Here is a 17,349-nt window from a genome sequence, read left to right as displayed (position 1 = left end):
CATCCCCGCCCAAAAAAAAGAAAAAAAAGAAAAGAGGAACAAAACATAAAAATTAAGAAAAAACAAACACATAACATACTTATCATAAATAATTATAACTTTACAATTTTCTGAATTGACACTTTAATATTTACAATATCTTAAATGCTTAATGCTACTACTTTTTGTTTTGTTTCTTTAAGTGATGTCCCTGAGAACTGAGTTTAGCCTCTCTTTGCTTTCTTTTGCTCAGTTTTCCTTTTTTTTTTTTTTTTTATTCCATTCTTCTATCTGCGTTTCTTCAGATCAAAAAAAGGCCCAGAGTTGTGACTGACTACCCGGGTAAGTGGGTGAAGGTAGCTCTCATGGAATGTAAAAGCAGACGAGAAAATGTTCCTCTAGTCAAAAACCTCTTTCTTTTATTCTCCCGCCGTTGACGGGACGACTCATCTGCCGCGTCTTTTTCCTCAAATATAGTCCCGTTATCGTTTTTTTTTTGTGTGTGTGTGTGTGTCTGCGTATTCCCACTCAGTCATACAAAGTCACCAAACAATCAATAAATAAATGCTGAAGCAGGCAGGAACGTACTGAAGAGGTATTTGTGTGAAGTGCTTGTACGATGACGTCTAGTCCGACCAGTAAAGATTCAAGCTCTTGCTGTACTGTATACTGCCCATAACGACAACACTTTGCCACTTGGTAAGAAAAAAAGGGAACAAGTACATCCTGCACATAGAGAGAAAAAAAAAAAAAAAAAAAAACTTCCTGTGCCAAGGCATGTGGTCTCCTATTTAAGTCATCAAGTCATAAAAAGATACAGTATTCTTTGTGTTTGCACTTTGTATCTGCAACTCTTTGATAAAAGACAAGGCCACTTGTCTTCACAGTTCACAATGATCACAACCAGTAGCATTCACAGGTAAAGCGCTTTGAGCTAAAAGCCTTTTTCCATCACAAGAGTCAAGAACCGAAGGAACCCCGAACAAAGGCGACTACTTTTCGAAAGGCGATTTTTTTCTATCATCTTTGTAGCTTTAGCCATGATGAGAAGTGCATTTACTGTTGATACTTTGGTCTTTGTTGAATAAAAACCAGCAATTTTTTTCTTTTTTTTTTTTATCCTAAGACTTTTAAAATGTACTTAGTGTGGTTTTGAAACGTTCGGCTGCCACATTATTAACTTTTATCCCCTGATGCAGCAAAGATAGCATAGTTAGCATAGAGACAAGCAGGCAGAGCAAAGTTAGCATTCACTCAGTTATGTTTCTGTCAAAAACTGTTATTTTCTTTTTTTTTTTTCTTATTGTTACCAATCGTTGAGTGAAATATCCAGCTAATTATCTGCTGAATTTACCTTTGTGCTCACTAGCTAGGTGCTAACATAGTCCCTGTCTTTTAGCTAGTAGCGGGTAACGATGAGTGGATAACTTCTTGGCAAAAAAAACAGAGTAGAATTGGTATTCCCTCATAATTACATTTTTCCAATTTAAACTATTCTTTTACTTAAATTTTATTCTCCTCCACTAGCTGAATGAACTAGAGTGCCTGTCTGTTAGCTAGTAGCGAGAAATAATGAGCGGCTAACATGTTAGCAAAGACACAGAATAATTAGTATTCACTGACATTTACATTTTCTAAATCAAACTACTCTTTGACTTAAATTTTACTCTCCTCCAGTTGCTTAACAAAATATTTAGCAAATTATCTGCTAAATCTACCTGGATGCACACTAGCTAGGTGCTAACATAGTACCTGTCTGTTAGCTAATTGTGGGAATAATGAGCGGCTAACATGTTAGCAAAGAGACAGAAAAATGTATATTCATTCAGTTACACTTTACAATTCAAACTATTCTTTTACTTAAATTTCACTCTCCTTCAGTTGCTTAATGAAATATTTTTCTGATAAATTTAGCTTTAAAATATCTAGACAGGTGCTAAAACTTTACCGATCTGTTATGACGTGTTGGATAGGTAGCTAACAGTGGGTTAATTTCAAAACTGAGCTTTTCGATCAAAATATTCATGTACATGTCTTAAATATAGCTCTTAATTTTTGGCTCAAATGTCTTTTTAATTAAGTTTTAGTCTCCACCAATTGCGGATTCAAATGCATAGGTAATTATCTGCTGGATTCAGCTACCTGTAGACATGTATTTCCTTTAAAACAGGACAAAGATCATTAAGGTTGAACTAAAAACATCCAAAAGGTTTTCAGAGTTTCAGTAAAAGTTTCTTGTGATGGAAAAGGCACTTCAGCTACAGGCAGAGTTAAAACATAAAGTCATGTCCTACGGTGTACGAAAGCTTCCTAACAGAACAGACGGAGGTGAAATCGATGCCGTTATAAATGAAGCAGACTTGACTTCTGTTGCTTGTTGACTAAATCTTAATCTAGCGAGTGAATAGTGACCGCTGGAGTCTCACAGATTCTGAGGGTTTTGGCCATAATAAGCTGTACAGCAGTGCACAGGTGGGTCTGGAGATGGGACTAATGTTACCCCCAGTTCGTCACAGTCGTGTTTTGTTTTGTTAACAAGCTTATAGGAGGACGTATGAGATATACTGTGTGTATATATGTGCACGTGGAGCCTTTACTACTCTACCTTAACTAGAAGAGCCTGGATAATGTCACAGTCAGGCTTGTGGCCTTGACAAAACATGCACTCTGTGAAGCGACATGGTTCTGAAGATGAAGATCTGAAGGTCCATGGGGTAGAAGCAGGTCTGGTGAGCAGCGGTCGGCCAGTTTTTACATCTGTTAGCACTGACACCTACACAGAGACCACACATTTGTAGCTGTGTTTTCTGCCCCCTCTACTCTAAGATGCCCTGAAGGAAACAAGAGGCCATTTCTGACGGAGAAGTTAAAGCTGACAAATAATACAGTCGAGGTATGACAGTAACACTATGTGTGTTTTCGACCTCACTGGGCTTTTGTCTCTTTTTGGAATGACTCTTCTTCTTCTTCTTCTTCTTAAACCCAGCTGAAAGCGTCTTCTGGCTCAAAGTACGTACCCCCATCCAACAAAATCTTTTGGTTTTTAAGTCCTCATGTGCCACCTAAAGACAAGTTTCTTTTTTTTTTTTTTTAAAACATCACAATCTTTTGACTTTTTCATGTTAGATTAAACATTAGTTGGAGGGGAAGGGTGCATTGTTTCTGCTGTTGTTTCTCCCCCTGTTTTGCAGTCTCGACGAAGTAGAGCAATGTACTGCGAACACTTCCTGGTTCACATTCAAGAAACAAAACAATAAAAACAGGACAAAAACTTAAGACTTAGTCAACAAATGGCTCAAAATAAAAAGTAAAAATACAAGGAATTCAAAAAAACTTTAAATAGAAAACAAATAAGTTTAACTACTTCCCAAGAAGAGGGTCCCTGTGAGGGAGAGCTAAGGTCCGTGGGGTCAAAGGTCAGCCAAAGCGTTCCCTGACCAACATCATAAGTTTCTTCTTGCCCTTGTAGATTTGTTTCAGGTTGTCTATGAACTGGGCGAACTGAATGTGCCCGTCCTGAGCGAGCAGGAAAGTCTCCCGCGCTTTGCTCAGGAACTCTATGAACTCGCCGTAGTGCCGCGGACTGATGTGCGTCAGTCGAGAGTGCGTGGTGTTGATGTACGCCGAGATCGTGGCGTCCAGCAGCTGCCGCAGCGGCGCCTTGTCCGTCGACATCAGCTTCCCAGAGTTCCGTCTCCCGGGAATACCGGCGAGTCCGGGCGCGGTCATGGTGCACCGCCGCAGGATGTCGGAGAGCACCGTGGCGCAGTGCACGCTCTTCACCACCAGGGGGATGATGGCGGCGAGCTCGTTTTTGCCCAGCGAGTGGCTGAGCGCGCACGCCCAGAGCACGTCGTTAATAGCAGGGTGTGTGTCCTGGTTGTACGCCAGGTTAAGGTGTGTCATGGCGAGGGAGGCCAACTTGAACGAGCGCAGCGGGTATCCTCGGTGCTCCATGTACCGCGCGATGGTAAACAGCTGGGAGTACGTCATCCCCGTGGACGCCGCATCGATCACGATCTGGTAGGCCGTCTCGAAGGCGATGTGGTCCTTCTCGCAGAGCGTCAGAGCTGACAGGGCGCAGTTCTGAGGGTCCTTCATGGCGCACTGCAGGGCCAGGGTCCGGGCGCAGCTGGCCAGCTCCTCGCGTTGGGGGTAGTCGAGGCTGAGGCGAAGGATGGTGTTGTGGGACATGACCGTCGCCGCCACGATGCTGGTGGCCTCGGTGGGTGTGAAGAGGGTGTACCAGCTCTGGAGGATGCTCACCAGGGCCCGAAGACCTGAGGACGAGGACGAAAACGGAAAACATGAGTCGACTGGAGCCGATGATGTGCAACTTAAAAGTTTTTTTTTTTTTTTTTTTACCAATTATCTTTATTAGATTTTATTACATTTTTTACAACAACAAATGGCTCAGTTCAACACCTGGTCTATAAGAAAATTAAAAAAAAATATGAAGCTGCTGGAAGATACGCAGAGTAAGAAAAAAAAAAAAAAGTAGACTAACCCAAGATAAAGCAACTAGTACACTGACTTATGAGGTTTGGCCAGCCGCAAATGTAGTGTCATGAGATGAGTTTGTTATGATGAGGCTCATTATGAAGAAAATTTGATGGATTGATTGATTGATTGATTTGTAGCCCCCCATCAAATAATAACCACCACCCCCAGTCAGACCAAGGTTATTATCGTTAACGAAAACTAACGAAATGATGAAAACTAGAATTAAAAAAACATTTTCGTCAACTGAAATAAAAACTCAAATTAAAAGAAAAAAACGATAACTAACTGAAACTGTTTTGTGTGCTTATAAAACTAAAACATACAAAAATTACTGTATATATAAAATTCCCTTAGTTTTCATCTTTGTCAATGTTGATATCGGATAGAACATATGAAAAGATCAGCGGTATAAGAGAGGTATAGAAGTCAGGAGGCAAACGGTGAAAGAATGGAAAGTTTCAGTTTCATTTTCACGTAAGTGACGTTGTGTATGGATCGCACCCCCACCTACATTACCCCCCTCCCAATAGGGAATTTATACATCGTACTGCACATATGTTTGTGTCTCTGCTCAGTCAATGAGCCGCCCTAACCCGACCCCCAAATAAAGTGTCCAGGGTAACCCGCTGATCCGTGCCTCACTAATTTCTTTGAATAGGATTGCGAGGAAGATAAAATGTATGAAAAACACTGCAACTAATACTAGAACTAAACTAAAACTAAGCATTCAGAAAAAAACAACTAATAAAAAAAAACAAAAAACTAGCAAACCTGCTTTAAAAACGAATTAAAATTAACTGAATTCGAGACAAAAAAGTCAAAACTAAATAAAACTAAACTAGAATGAAAAATCCAAAACTATTATAACCTTGAGTCAGACAACAGACAATTCAATATTCAAGACTTAAGCACCTTGTCTTTAATTTTACCGTCTTTATCCTTTATATGCTGCATGTATTTCCTCTATCTGTGGTATAGATCTGGCCTTTTCAATCCAATCCACTTTATTTATATAGCACATTTAAACAACGTTTCCAAACTTTTTTTTGTGTATATTTTCAGTATTTCTTTGTATTTTTGTATATTGTCAGTATTTTTCAGTTTAATTTTCATGTGACAGTTTTTATATAGTTTGTCTTTTTGCACATTAAGAATCTGCTGCTAAACAGATTTCCATTGTTCCGGTAACAGTAACAATAAAGATCTATTCTATTCTATTCTATTCTATTCTATTTAAAGCTGAGTGATATGTCAGATTAATATATTTTTTGTTTTTGCTACATATTTTGTTTTTATGACCCAGGAAAGTAAATGTTTTGGCTTTTTTACATTACATAACTGTCTTGGAAACAGCATAATGCAACTTAATTTTTTCAGATTTTCTATTTTATTTGTTTTAATAGAATGTCTTTTGCAGTGGACAGAATTTTTTTTTTTTTTTTTTTAAACAGTACAGCTGTGAAATTCTTGTCCCCTGTAGAGGACAAAAATGCATTGCTGGGTCTCGAGAGGTGAAACAAAGGTAGATTCCAAAATCAAGATTACATTTTTCTGTGCTGCACTAATACTTTTCTTTCAAAAGTAACATAAGCTCATGCTGTTTCCTATGAGTCACCTGCACGTTTCAGCATTTTAAGACCAGAGTAACGGCACGTACAGCCGCTGAAAAAAACACTAAATAACACTAAAGAAAGGTAGTCATGGTTTATTTTTAACAAATAATGCACATTGGCTCCTGTAAGTGATGCTTTTTTGTTGCTTCGTTGCACATACATGAAGGTATAGGTTATCTACAATAGAAAACCAAACACTGACGTGTAATTTTTTTATGTTTGGCTGTTATTGAAAGACCAGATGAGGCGTTTACGTACCGACTTCAGTGGCGCAGGTCACCAACCAGCGAACCATCTCCCTCCTCCTCCAGTTCAGAGTGGATAGAGTCATCCTCATCACCTGGAACACAACAACATGTTCACTGACGCTCATAGTTCAGTCAGTTTCTGCAGCTTTTCAAGACATTAATATTAACTAGAATTGGATAAAAATTCACAAAAACATTTCCACTGTATCTGTACCTTTAATAAATGTTTCAGTGAGTTTAATATAAAGCACTTTTTCAGACCGATTTCACTTTCCAATGAAACTTTTGAAAAACGAATCCCATCAATACATGTAAATATTTGAGGTAAAATGCAGTTTGTCGTCTTTTCGTGGTCATCAGATATGACCCATTTGGATGTTCAGAGACTCTGTAGTTACCGTGGAAACACTGTCATCTTCTACAACATTGATCCACCGGTAAAACCCATGGAGTTGGATCAATGACAGTGGATGGACACAGTTGTTTTACATTGAGTTAATGATATATTTAGTAGAAAAAGTCACTTTTTCTTCCGTTTTGATATAATAACCTTTAAATTCAGCCTGAGCTTTAATGAACATCTACATGATCAGTAAATTAATACTACTTACGAAGCCTCTATTCTATGGTTTATAGAGCATAATAATGACTTAGCAGAAAAAAAACCCAAAAAACAGACGAAACCTCTGAAATACAAGAAGTGTTCAAATCATTTTGACCACCAATGTATATTCTACTGTTCAGTTTTCTTTGTTTTGACATAATAACGTTAAAATTTTCTACATGATCAGAAGCAGATAATATTGTATTAAAGTGTAATAAATCGCTTACAGGTTAACTGTAGAAAAATGTTTTGATATAACTACCTTTGAATTCAGTCTGAGCTTTAATGAACATCTACATGATCAGTAAAATTAATACTACTTATGATGCCTCTATTCTATAGTTTATAGAGCACAATAATGACTTTGCAGAAAAAAAAAACCCCAAGAAACATGAAACCTCTGAAATACAAGTGTTCTTATCATTTTGGCCACCAATGTATATTCTGCTGTTCAGTTTTCTCAGTTGTGATATAATAACGTTCAAATTTTCTACGTGATCAGTAAATTTAATACAGGAAAATGCGTGATTTTCACTAAAAAATGCAAAATGCAGAGGATAATATTGTATTAAAGGGTAACAAATCACTTACAGGTTAAATGTAAAAAAAAATTTGATATAACTACCTTTGAATTCAGTCTGAGCTTTAATGAACATCTACATGATCAGTAAATTAATACTACTTATGATGCCTGTATTCTATAGTTTATTGAGCATAATGATGGCTTTGAAGAAAAAAAAAACAAGAAACAGATAAAACCCCTTAAATATCATAAGTGTTTTTGACCACCAATGTATATTCTGCAGTTCAGTTTTCTCAGTTTTGATATAATATTAAAATTTTCTACATGATCAGTGAATTTAATACAAGAAAATATGTGACTTTCCATGCAAAATGCAGAGCATAATATTGTATTAAAGGGTGATAAATCGCTTAACTAAGGTTAACTGTAGAAAAATGTTTTGATATACAACTACCTTTGAATTCAGTCTGAGCTTTAATGAACATCTACATGATCAGTAAATTAATACTACTGCATTTATGATGCCTCTATTCTATGGTTTATAGATCATAATAATGACTTTGCAGAAAAAAACAAAAACAAAAAAAAAAACAGATGAAACTTCTGAAATATAATTAGTGTTCTAATCATTTTGGCCACCAATGTATATTCTACTGTTCAGTTTTCTTGGTTTTAACATAACATTCAAATTTTTTTACGTGATCAGTACATTTAATACAGGAAAATGTGTGATTTTCACTGAAAAATGCAAAATGCAGAGGATAATATTGTATTAAAGGGTGATAAATTGATTCTGAACATATAGGAGCCAGAGATTATGTGCGTAATGAGGCACCTTAAATGCTGAGATGGACCACGTTTACACTGAATGACCTACATAGGACCGTATAATTGTATTCTTTAATGTCGAGGTACTGTTTGCTTGTCTGTGTTGTTCTTTGTTGAGGTTGTTTTATTTTGGTTTCATATATTGCTGTCACTTAGGTTACTAACTTCATATCTTTTCATATACAAAGGCGTGTTGTATACATGTAACCTGTGACTGAAAAAAAACTCAATAAAATAAGTTGGGGGGGGGGGTGAATTGCTTAAGAAAGGTAAAATTTAGAGAAATATTCATTTGGAAGTCACAACAAAAATAGTTCTAGATCTTTAAAGCTTGATAATTTGCTAATTTACACAAGTTCTTGGGTGCAGCAGGCTTCATATGTGATATTTTCAACACTTGAATCCGACCAAATAATCAAATCTAAGATCCATCCAAGTTGTATTTTGTGCATTTCGAGGCTTAAATTTGTTAATATTGCATTTAGAGTAGTACATGACCCACAGAAACCCCGATGACAGACGTACATTCAACGTGTCGTCATAATTACACAGACGACTGTGTGAATTTCGACCCCTGCGTTCTGAACTCTTAATTAGCACTTTAGCTGTCAGGAATTCAACTGACGCGCTAAATACCGAGTAGAAGCAGCGGGTAAAGACACACTGATGGTCTGAAGGCTTCTTCTGTGTTTAGTGTAAAACCCAAAAGGCTTAATTATGTAGTTTGGCCTCATCAACACCGTGTGATGTTTTCTCTGTTCATTTGTAGTGAGGCTGTGGGGGCCGGCCAAAATTACACGCTCCGGAAAACCGCTGCATGTTTTGCTCGGCGGCCGATTGCCCCGTTGGGTTTTTTGTGGTGATCTGATGATTGAAAATGACGGACTCGCCCTCATTCGTACCTGCAGTCCCAGCTCCAGCGCCACGTTGAGCAGCGTGATGTCGGGCGGGCTGTCGGCCGGCGTGGCGATCTTAAAGGCGTCCTGGGCCAGTTTGAAGATTAAAGATGAGGAGTGGATGTTTTTCTGGATGGCCTCCAGCACCGTCCGTAACCTCAGCATGTCACCTGAGAGCAGACGGAGTGTGTACAATGAAAACCGGATGCAAAGAAATACACGATGTAGACAAAAGTATTGGGACACGTTGAATTCATGTGGTTCTTCTCTAACAGGGGTCTGGGATACAAAACAACACTGATAAATGTCATAATATAGTGTTATATTGGGATAAGTATCATTGCATTGGTTTGTATTGTTGCCTAAGAGATGGTTTTTACTTAATTTCTCTCAGCATTGATTTTGTTGGTTTGTTTTTTTATCTGTGACTATGGTTTTAAATGTTCTACTTCTAAATCTCTAAAATATTTCTCATGCTCTGACTGTAAATAATAACACTGGTCAACAACAAATTTATTGTTTAAGTTTTTTGAGCTGATTTAGGATAATTTTGCTGTGCTGAATCCAAAAATCACATTAATTTTGCTTAATCAGGTCAACTTTCTTAACTATGCTACATATTGGCTTTTTAACATGTTTGCTTACATTTATGGGCATTTTCACATCATATGATACAAAATTCTTTCACATTTCTTGCAATAAACGAGTTCTGAAGATTTTACTTTTGCCAATTTATGATTAATGTTTTTTTTTATATTACAGGTGAATGAAATGGCTTCGACTAGAAGATGTTGCAAAAATAAGCCTGACGTATTCTGCTACATCTGCGGTGAATACACCATTGTACCTAACAGGAATCAAGTCACAAGTTTCATTAAGTGTGCTTAACAATCTTATTTTGGTATTAAACTTGGTGACCAAGATAAAGTTTACAAAAATATAATCAATTTTGTGAGAAGATCAAATTTTTCAAAATCAAATTAGCAAAAAAACCTGACCTGATTGAGAAAAACAGATGTCATTTTTGGATTTAGCGGTGCAAAATAGTCCTAATTCAGTTGAAAAAACCTAGACAACTTGCAAAAAATATTTTTTGGTAACCCAGTGTAGTTTTCTACCACAACTAACCATCTACTTTCTTCACGTCTCCCATTAACACTTTTAAGACTGCCATTAGAACAAGCTGCCTAGGTGTCTTCATGTTTTCTTCACAATGAAAGTGTCAGAAAATATATTTTTTGCCAATTCTTTTGCACCTTTGTTTTTAGCAAGAAGTTAACTTTCAATATATGACCATTAATTACCATTATTATGAATAATAAATGCTTAACGAAGTGATATTTTGCTTCTTTTTAAATAGAATTATGCATATACAACAGTGTTTTTTAACCTTGGGGTCAGGACCTCATGTGGGGTCACCTGGAATTCAAATGGGGTTGCCTGAAATTTCTAGTAATTGATAAAAATTTTTACAATTACTAATAAAAAATATATGGTGAGTTCACTGCAAAAATCAAAATCTTACCAAGTGTATTTTTGTCATTTCTAGTCCAAATATCTCATCACACTTAAAATAAGACATAATCACCTAAAGAGGAACTTTTCAGTGAGATATAAGAACTGATTTTTAGACAATAGATCTGGAAAATCTTACCAAGATAATTTTCACTTGTTCCATTAGAAATTTTTTTGGCTTAATTCAAGATTTTTATTTTATTTATTTTTTTTTTAATTCAAAAAAAAAAAAAAAAAATCTGCCAATGGAACACGTAAAAATGATCTTGGTAAGATATCTTGACTAGAAATGAGAAAAATACACTTGGTAAGATTTAGATTTTTTTCCAGTGTAAGTTAAGTGGGAGATTTTTCCTCAAAAGTGAGACGTTGTAGTATAAAATGATCATTTACAGTCAGAGCATGAAAAATATTTTAGAAATTTAGAGGTAGAACATTTAATATCATAGTCATGCATGTTTTGGAAATGTACAAATATTCAGCCGTTCTGGGGGAAGGTTCACTCAGTTCTCTGTGATGTGTTGGAATATGCAATCCCAAAACTCTTGTCTTGTTCTTTACCTGGGACATTTGGAAGAAACGGTGCATAAAGGAGATACATATCTTGTCAAGATCCTCCTGGTGGCCGGGAAGAAGGCCATAACAAAGAACTGGCTTAAGACTGATGCTCCGTCTTACAAATAATGGCTTTCAATCATAGATGATAGACTTGACATGGAACATCTTACATATAAACTGAAGTTGGAAGAAAATCTCTTTATAAAAAATTGGGGAAAATAGCAAACATTCAGGGAAAAATGTGTCTATTCTGAAACAAGCACAGGCTGTTCTTTTCATGTTTGTTTTCTGTTCTTTTGTTTCTTTTCTTGAAACTCAACCTGAGGAGAGTGGATTGTATTATACTGATAAAAATGAGAAGTAAAAAAAAAATAAAAATCATGGATTTTAAAAAAACAAAATCAATGTTGAGAGAATTTAAATAAAAACCATCTCTGAGCCATTTTTGAAGCAAAGATAACAATTTAAACTGAACTAACTAATGCAATGATATTTATCCCACTATAAGCTCTTTTAGAAGTAGTTCTTTATCAAGTGGTCTTTAGAGTATATATACTAACCTTAATGTTAACCTGGATACTAACCCACTGTTTCTGTTTTGTTCTGTCTGTTTTTTGTCTTCTTGTGCTGTATGCAAAGCTGCTGAATATTTGAATTTCCCTCGGGATTAATAAAGTATCTATCTATCTATCTATCTATCTATCTATCTATCTATCTATCTATCTATCTACAGGGGTTGGACAAAATAATGGAAACACCTTCACCTCAAGATGATAATGCCCCAATCCATACAGCTAGAATTGTTAAAGAATGGCATGAGGAACATTCTAATGAAGTTGAGCATCTCGTATGGCCGGCACAGTCCCCAGACCTCAACATTATTGAGCATTTATGGTCAGTTTTAGAGATTCAAGTAAGACGTCGATTTCCACTGCCATCGTCTCTAAAAGAGTTGGAGGGTATTCTAACTGAAGAATGGCTTAAAATTCCTTTGGAAACAATTCACAAGTTGTATGAATAAATACCTCGGAGAATTGAGGCTGTAATTGCCGCAAAAGGCGGACCTACACCATATTAAATTATATTTTGTTGATTTTTTAAGGTGTTTCCATTATTTTGTCCAACCCCTCTATCTATCTATCTATCTATCTATCTATCTATCTATCTATCTATCTATCTATCTATCTATCTATCTATCTGTCTATCTGTCTATCTATCTATCTCATTATTGTTTTGTATCCCAGACCCCTGTTAGAAAAGAAACACCTGAATTCAACATGTCCCAATACTTTTGTCCATATCATATACCAGGCCTGAACATTAGAGTACCATCTGAGACAGCGCTGGTACCTTTAGCGGCAGTGAGCATGGTTGAAGCCAGTTCACACTGCTGTGACTCCAGGTGACCCAGTGTGAACCAGCGGGGATACCGGCTGGGCACGATGGAGATGCCGTGGTGGGGGTGTCCCACGTCTCCAGAGCCGGCTGATGACTCCAGCACCGGCAACCTGGACCAAAAAAAACAGGTTTACACATTATAATGTAGTTATTTTAACTTACAAAGACAGAAATAAACCTGCCTGTTCACATCAGACTGAGACCACATGTATAAATGAAGAAGTTACATCAAATCTAAAGACACTAATACACACACATACACTGTCTCTGTTTAGTTGTATGTGAGTATACAGGTGAATGTATAGGCTAATGCCATGTGATCATACTATGTCTATTCGTTTTTTGTTTGTTTGTTTTGATGATGCCTATGTCATCATTATTAATTTTTTTAAATTTATAGCGAACGAGTGATGTACTAATGTTGGCTGTTGTATATTTTGTTTCTATCACCTTTCGACTGCAAATGAAAAGTAGTTAATTTTATTAATTCTGGCATATTTACATGGGTGTATTTTTATACAGCAATGTTCATAAATGTGTGTGGTCCCTATTAAATAAACCAATAAAACAATAAAAAGCAATAAAACAACAAATGTGGGTCATTTGTTGATATCTATCAATTTATATGAATGTTACGGTCTGTTTACCTCCTGTTACGTTCATCTGTGTTCCCTCTTTTATCTCCTGCTTCATTCGTTCACGTCCTCTCTTTTATCTGCTGTTGTGTTTGCATATATTCTCTCTTTTATCTTATTTGTTTATTAGTTGATTTGACAGGCATAGTGCACATCTGTACATCTGAACATCTGTACTGAGACAACAGCGGATGTAAATATACAGGATTATAGATAAAATGACCATTTTTATACATAATCTCCCGTTTCATTTGCGTATGTTTTGTCTTTGACCTCCAGTGAAACAAAACTAAACTAAACTAAACTAAACTAGTTTTAACGGTTGGTGGAAAAAGACCATAGCTTTGACATGGTTTAAATCACATGTTCCTCAGTTTTACACAGATGGCTTTTTTTGCTTGAATTAAGCAAAAACAAAAATCTTGAATTTAACAAAAAAAAAATCTTGAATTAAGCAAAAAAATCTGCCAATGGAACAACTGAAAATTATTTTGGTAAGATTTCTTGAAATAAGATTTTCCAGATCTATTGTCTAAAAATCAGTTCTTATATCTCACTGAAAAGTTACTCTTTAGGTGATTATGTCTTATTTTAAGTATGATGAAATATTTTGACTAGAAATGACAAAAATACACTTCGGAAGATTTGGATTTTTGCATTGTATGAAAAATAAATCCGTTAGAATTTCAAGCACTCAAAGTGAAAGTCAAGCACTTTCCTGACCTTGAAAACACATTGAAATTCAAGCATTTTCAAGGATTTCAAGCACCCATACCAACCCTGTACATGGAGCATATGTTGAAAAATAAACATCATATCTTAAACTGTTTTTTCCACGAACGTTTTGAAGCCCCTTCGAATATGCCATGCAAAAGCAACTTCGTGTAGATCAGGAGGTGAATTCAAAACTGACCTCATGGCGCGCAGAGCCACCTTATAGGCCAGGTCTGCGTCATGTGGCAACAGGGCGGAGAACAGGTACTTGGCAAAGGTGTGCATGGGAACGCTCTCCCGGTGGATGACCTCACCCAGGCCGCTAAAGGGACCAGCTGGACCAGACAACAACAACAACAGAATCAGAATGGGTCATACGGTATTTTCTTTTCTTGATGCTGATTGACATGAGTCATTCATCTAAATTATAAAGTCTCTTTACAATTTAACACATTTATGACAATTTCTTTGAGACTCTGGTTTCAACCAGCTCAATATGTGAAGTGCCATGAGATAATGTTTATTATGATTTGGCGCTATATAAATAAAATTTGATTGATTGATTGATTGATTACAAAAGCAAATGAGTAGACAAATCTGTGGAAATTATTACAAAATGAAAAGTAGATACTGAAATTTTTTGCCTCATTTAATCCACCTCTATGTGGGCACCATTAGTCCAGATGATACTGGATTTGTTTCCATGTTGGCTGTATCATAGCCTCATCAATGGTGTCAATAGTCGCTTTTCCATTGACTCTCAAATTGCGCAAATATAACTTGCACATACAAATTCACCTAACGAAAAAACAACAATTTCACCAAAACTCTCATTTTTTGCGCAGGAAAGAGGTGTTTTTTTGGGCGTAGCGCAAATGATATATCACGCAAAACTGCAATGGAAAGACCTGACTAGAGTCAGGTGAATTAAAAAAAACAGATGTTGACAGACGTTACAACAAGCGAAGAAGAAGAGTTTTAAAAGAAACATGTTGCGGTATGTGTGGACACACCAGGAAACTGAATCATTTTTTAATTTAGTACGAGATAGAGGGGTAATATATAATAATAATAATGAATATATCTGTAAATCAACATGATATTTGCGTTCGTCGCCATGTTTATGGAATGACTTCTCCTGTCAACTCGCAATAATAAATAAACAAATCATCGCATTTGTGATTTAATGGAAAAACCAACATTACGCACTTCTGTTTTTTCAACATTTCAGTAAAAATCGGTAAAGTTTTACGCAGATGTCCATTGGAAAAGCGACCACAGGCATCAGTGATCTTTGACTTCAGGTCGTTGATGTCCTGTATCTTTGTTCAGTGCATGATATCTTTAACATAAACCCCATAAAAACAAATTCAGGGCTGATATCTGGTGAGCGATGTACCCGGGGAATTGGACCACCCTTTCCAATCCACCGGTCTGAACATGTTTGATTTAGGAACCAACCAACATGCATGATGGTTGGTTGAAGTTCATCCAGTTGTAGAGACACATATTCAAAAGGTCAAAGGGAAAAATTTGCAGTTATTGATCTCTTGTTGAAGAAAAATGGACCAATGATTGGACTGCACATGATCCCATATATCCCCCACTATAAAACCACTGGGTACATGGAACAAATCTGATTAACACATCTCATCAATTGCTTTTGTAATAACTTTTCCACTCGTAAAGAGACTTCATGGACACTGTCTTTAAAGTGAAACTCTGAACTGATGTCCTGCTCGTACCTTCCAGCAGCTGTATGGCCTGTTTCCTCAGCGTCTGGACCAGTAGATCATCCAGCTCTAGTTCCAATAGCTTCGCGACAATCTGCTCCTCGTTCCGACACACCTGGACGACACAAACATTTGAATATGTTTATTAGTGTTGGCAGTAATGCGTTACAAAAGTAATGCATTACAGTAACAGATTACTAGTGTAAGGCATTACTAATCAATTTTCAGTAATATTCTACTCGGTACATGTTCAGTAGTGCTTGCTTTACAACACACTTTTCGGCCATAATTTAATTGCTCGAATGAAAACAAAAAAACAAAAAAAACCGGCAAGATCATGAGATTTTAAGGAATCAACAATGCATCTGTAAAGTTCTATTTCCTGTTGGTGTTCAGCCAATGGGTGAAGACGTCAGAAGACAGTCCATTGTCCACATGGACGTATGCTCATTACTAACTCTAACCCTGCTTTAAGAAGCTAGTTAGCATTAGCATGATCCCTGTGATAAGCAATGACAAGGTAAGCTAACATTTCTATGACTAGTTAGAATTCTTATCGATTGCGGATTTATCTACTGGTGTCCTCGGGCTTAGAATTTTTCCATTTACTGCAACGAATACATTTACACAAAAGAACAATTACATTAATAAGATCAGATACAGGCGAATTCAATTTATCCATAAAATAAAGAATATCAACAGTATCAAGCAACGGTACATGGTCAATTTTTTATTTCTTGATGTCAAACTAAAATTCTTGAGTAATTGGACATAAAACAAACAAATGTTCTAATGTTTCCTCAGACTTGACACAGAAGGAGCTACTTCAAATTTAAAAGGTTTTTTTGAGAAATTCCTTAACTGGGTAAGTATTATGGATGATTTTGAAGTTTCTTTTACTTTTGGAGAAATAGGCCATCTAATTAATTTGGAATTTGTATTTTTATTACAGTGGACTGTGACAGGAATTCAGGAACCTTTATTCGTCTTCTAAAATCTGTAAATATTTTAGATTTCAGGGCAGTACCAATTACCTTGTTATTACATTTATGAGGAATTACTTTTAAATAACAGTAACAAGTAATCTGTAATGGTTTACAGTTTGGAAGTAACTTGCACAACACTGATATTTGTTTAAAAACCCATAACACTCACAAAAACAGTGACTCCTTGTTTAGCTGTTCTTCTGTTGAAGCCGTCGCACAAATCCACCAGTGATATTTTGTCATTTCCAACTGATTTTAAAGGATATTGTGTTTATTTTAACTCCACAAGCACAACGTTCTGATCTGTGTTTTGTTTTCTGAGCAATTAAAGGCCGGCGGGAGGCTTGTTTGTGCGTTCTATTCGTTGTTGTGACCTTATTCAGGATCCCCGAGAGCTGCTTTAAGAATTGTTGATTGGTTTTTAAAGCTCTCGTTGCGTTAAACATTTCTAAATCAGTTTTTTGCTGCTTCTTGTGACATTAAGAGCGGACCTTGGCAGCCATGTTAAGCACTCTTAAGGAGATTAGCATTTACACAAAGAAATGTTCCTGTGCATGTAAGTACTCTGACTTTCTGGTTGTTTTCCAGGAAATGAAGAAGTATGTGACCTTTTCTG

The 17,349-nt window shown here is 36.4% G+C and overlaps 1 protein-coding gene across 1 annotated transcript in view; it reads right to left on the bottom strand.

Moving 5' to 3' along the window:
* Window positions 1-2,935: 2,935 nt before the first annotated feature.
* zswim5 (zinc finger, SWIM-type containing 5) overlaps window positions 2,936-17,349 on the bottom strand; it is a 106,508-nt gene continuing 92,094 nt past the window's right edge. Inside the window, exons 11-16 of the mRNA XM_030160122.1 lie at window positions 15,760-15,862; window positions 14,214-14,349; window positions 12,618-12,775; window positions 9,201-9,364; window positions 6,354-6,435; window positions 2,936-4,259 (exon numbers count right to left, since the gene is read on the bottom strand). Of these exons, the coding sequence (XP_030015982.1) occupies window positions 3,397-4,259; window positions 6,354-6,435; window positions 9,201-9,364; window positions 12,618-12,775; window positions 14,214-14,349; window positions 15,760-15,862 (1,506 nt within the window). The 3' untranslated portion in view covers window positions 2,936-3,396. The remainder of the gene's footprint in view (window positions 4,260-6,353; window positions 6,436-9,200; window positions 9,365-12,617; window positions 12,776-14,213; window positions 14,350-15,759; window positions 15,863-17,349) is intronic.

Source organism: Sphaeramia orbicularis, chromosome 17 (assembly GCF_902148855.1).
Source record: "Sphaeramia orbicularis chromosome 17, fSphaOr1.1, whole genome shotgun sequence".
In the NCBI taxonomy this organism is placed as follows: Eukaryota; Metazoa; Chordata; class Actinopteri; order Kurtiformes; family Apogonidae; genus Sphaeramia; species Sphaeramia orbicularis.
This window is presented reverse-complemented; position numbering and strand designations above follow the sequence as displayed.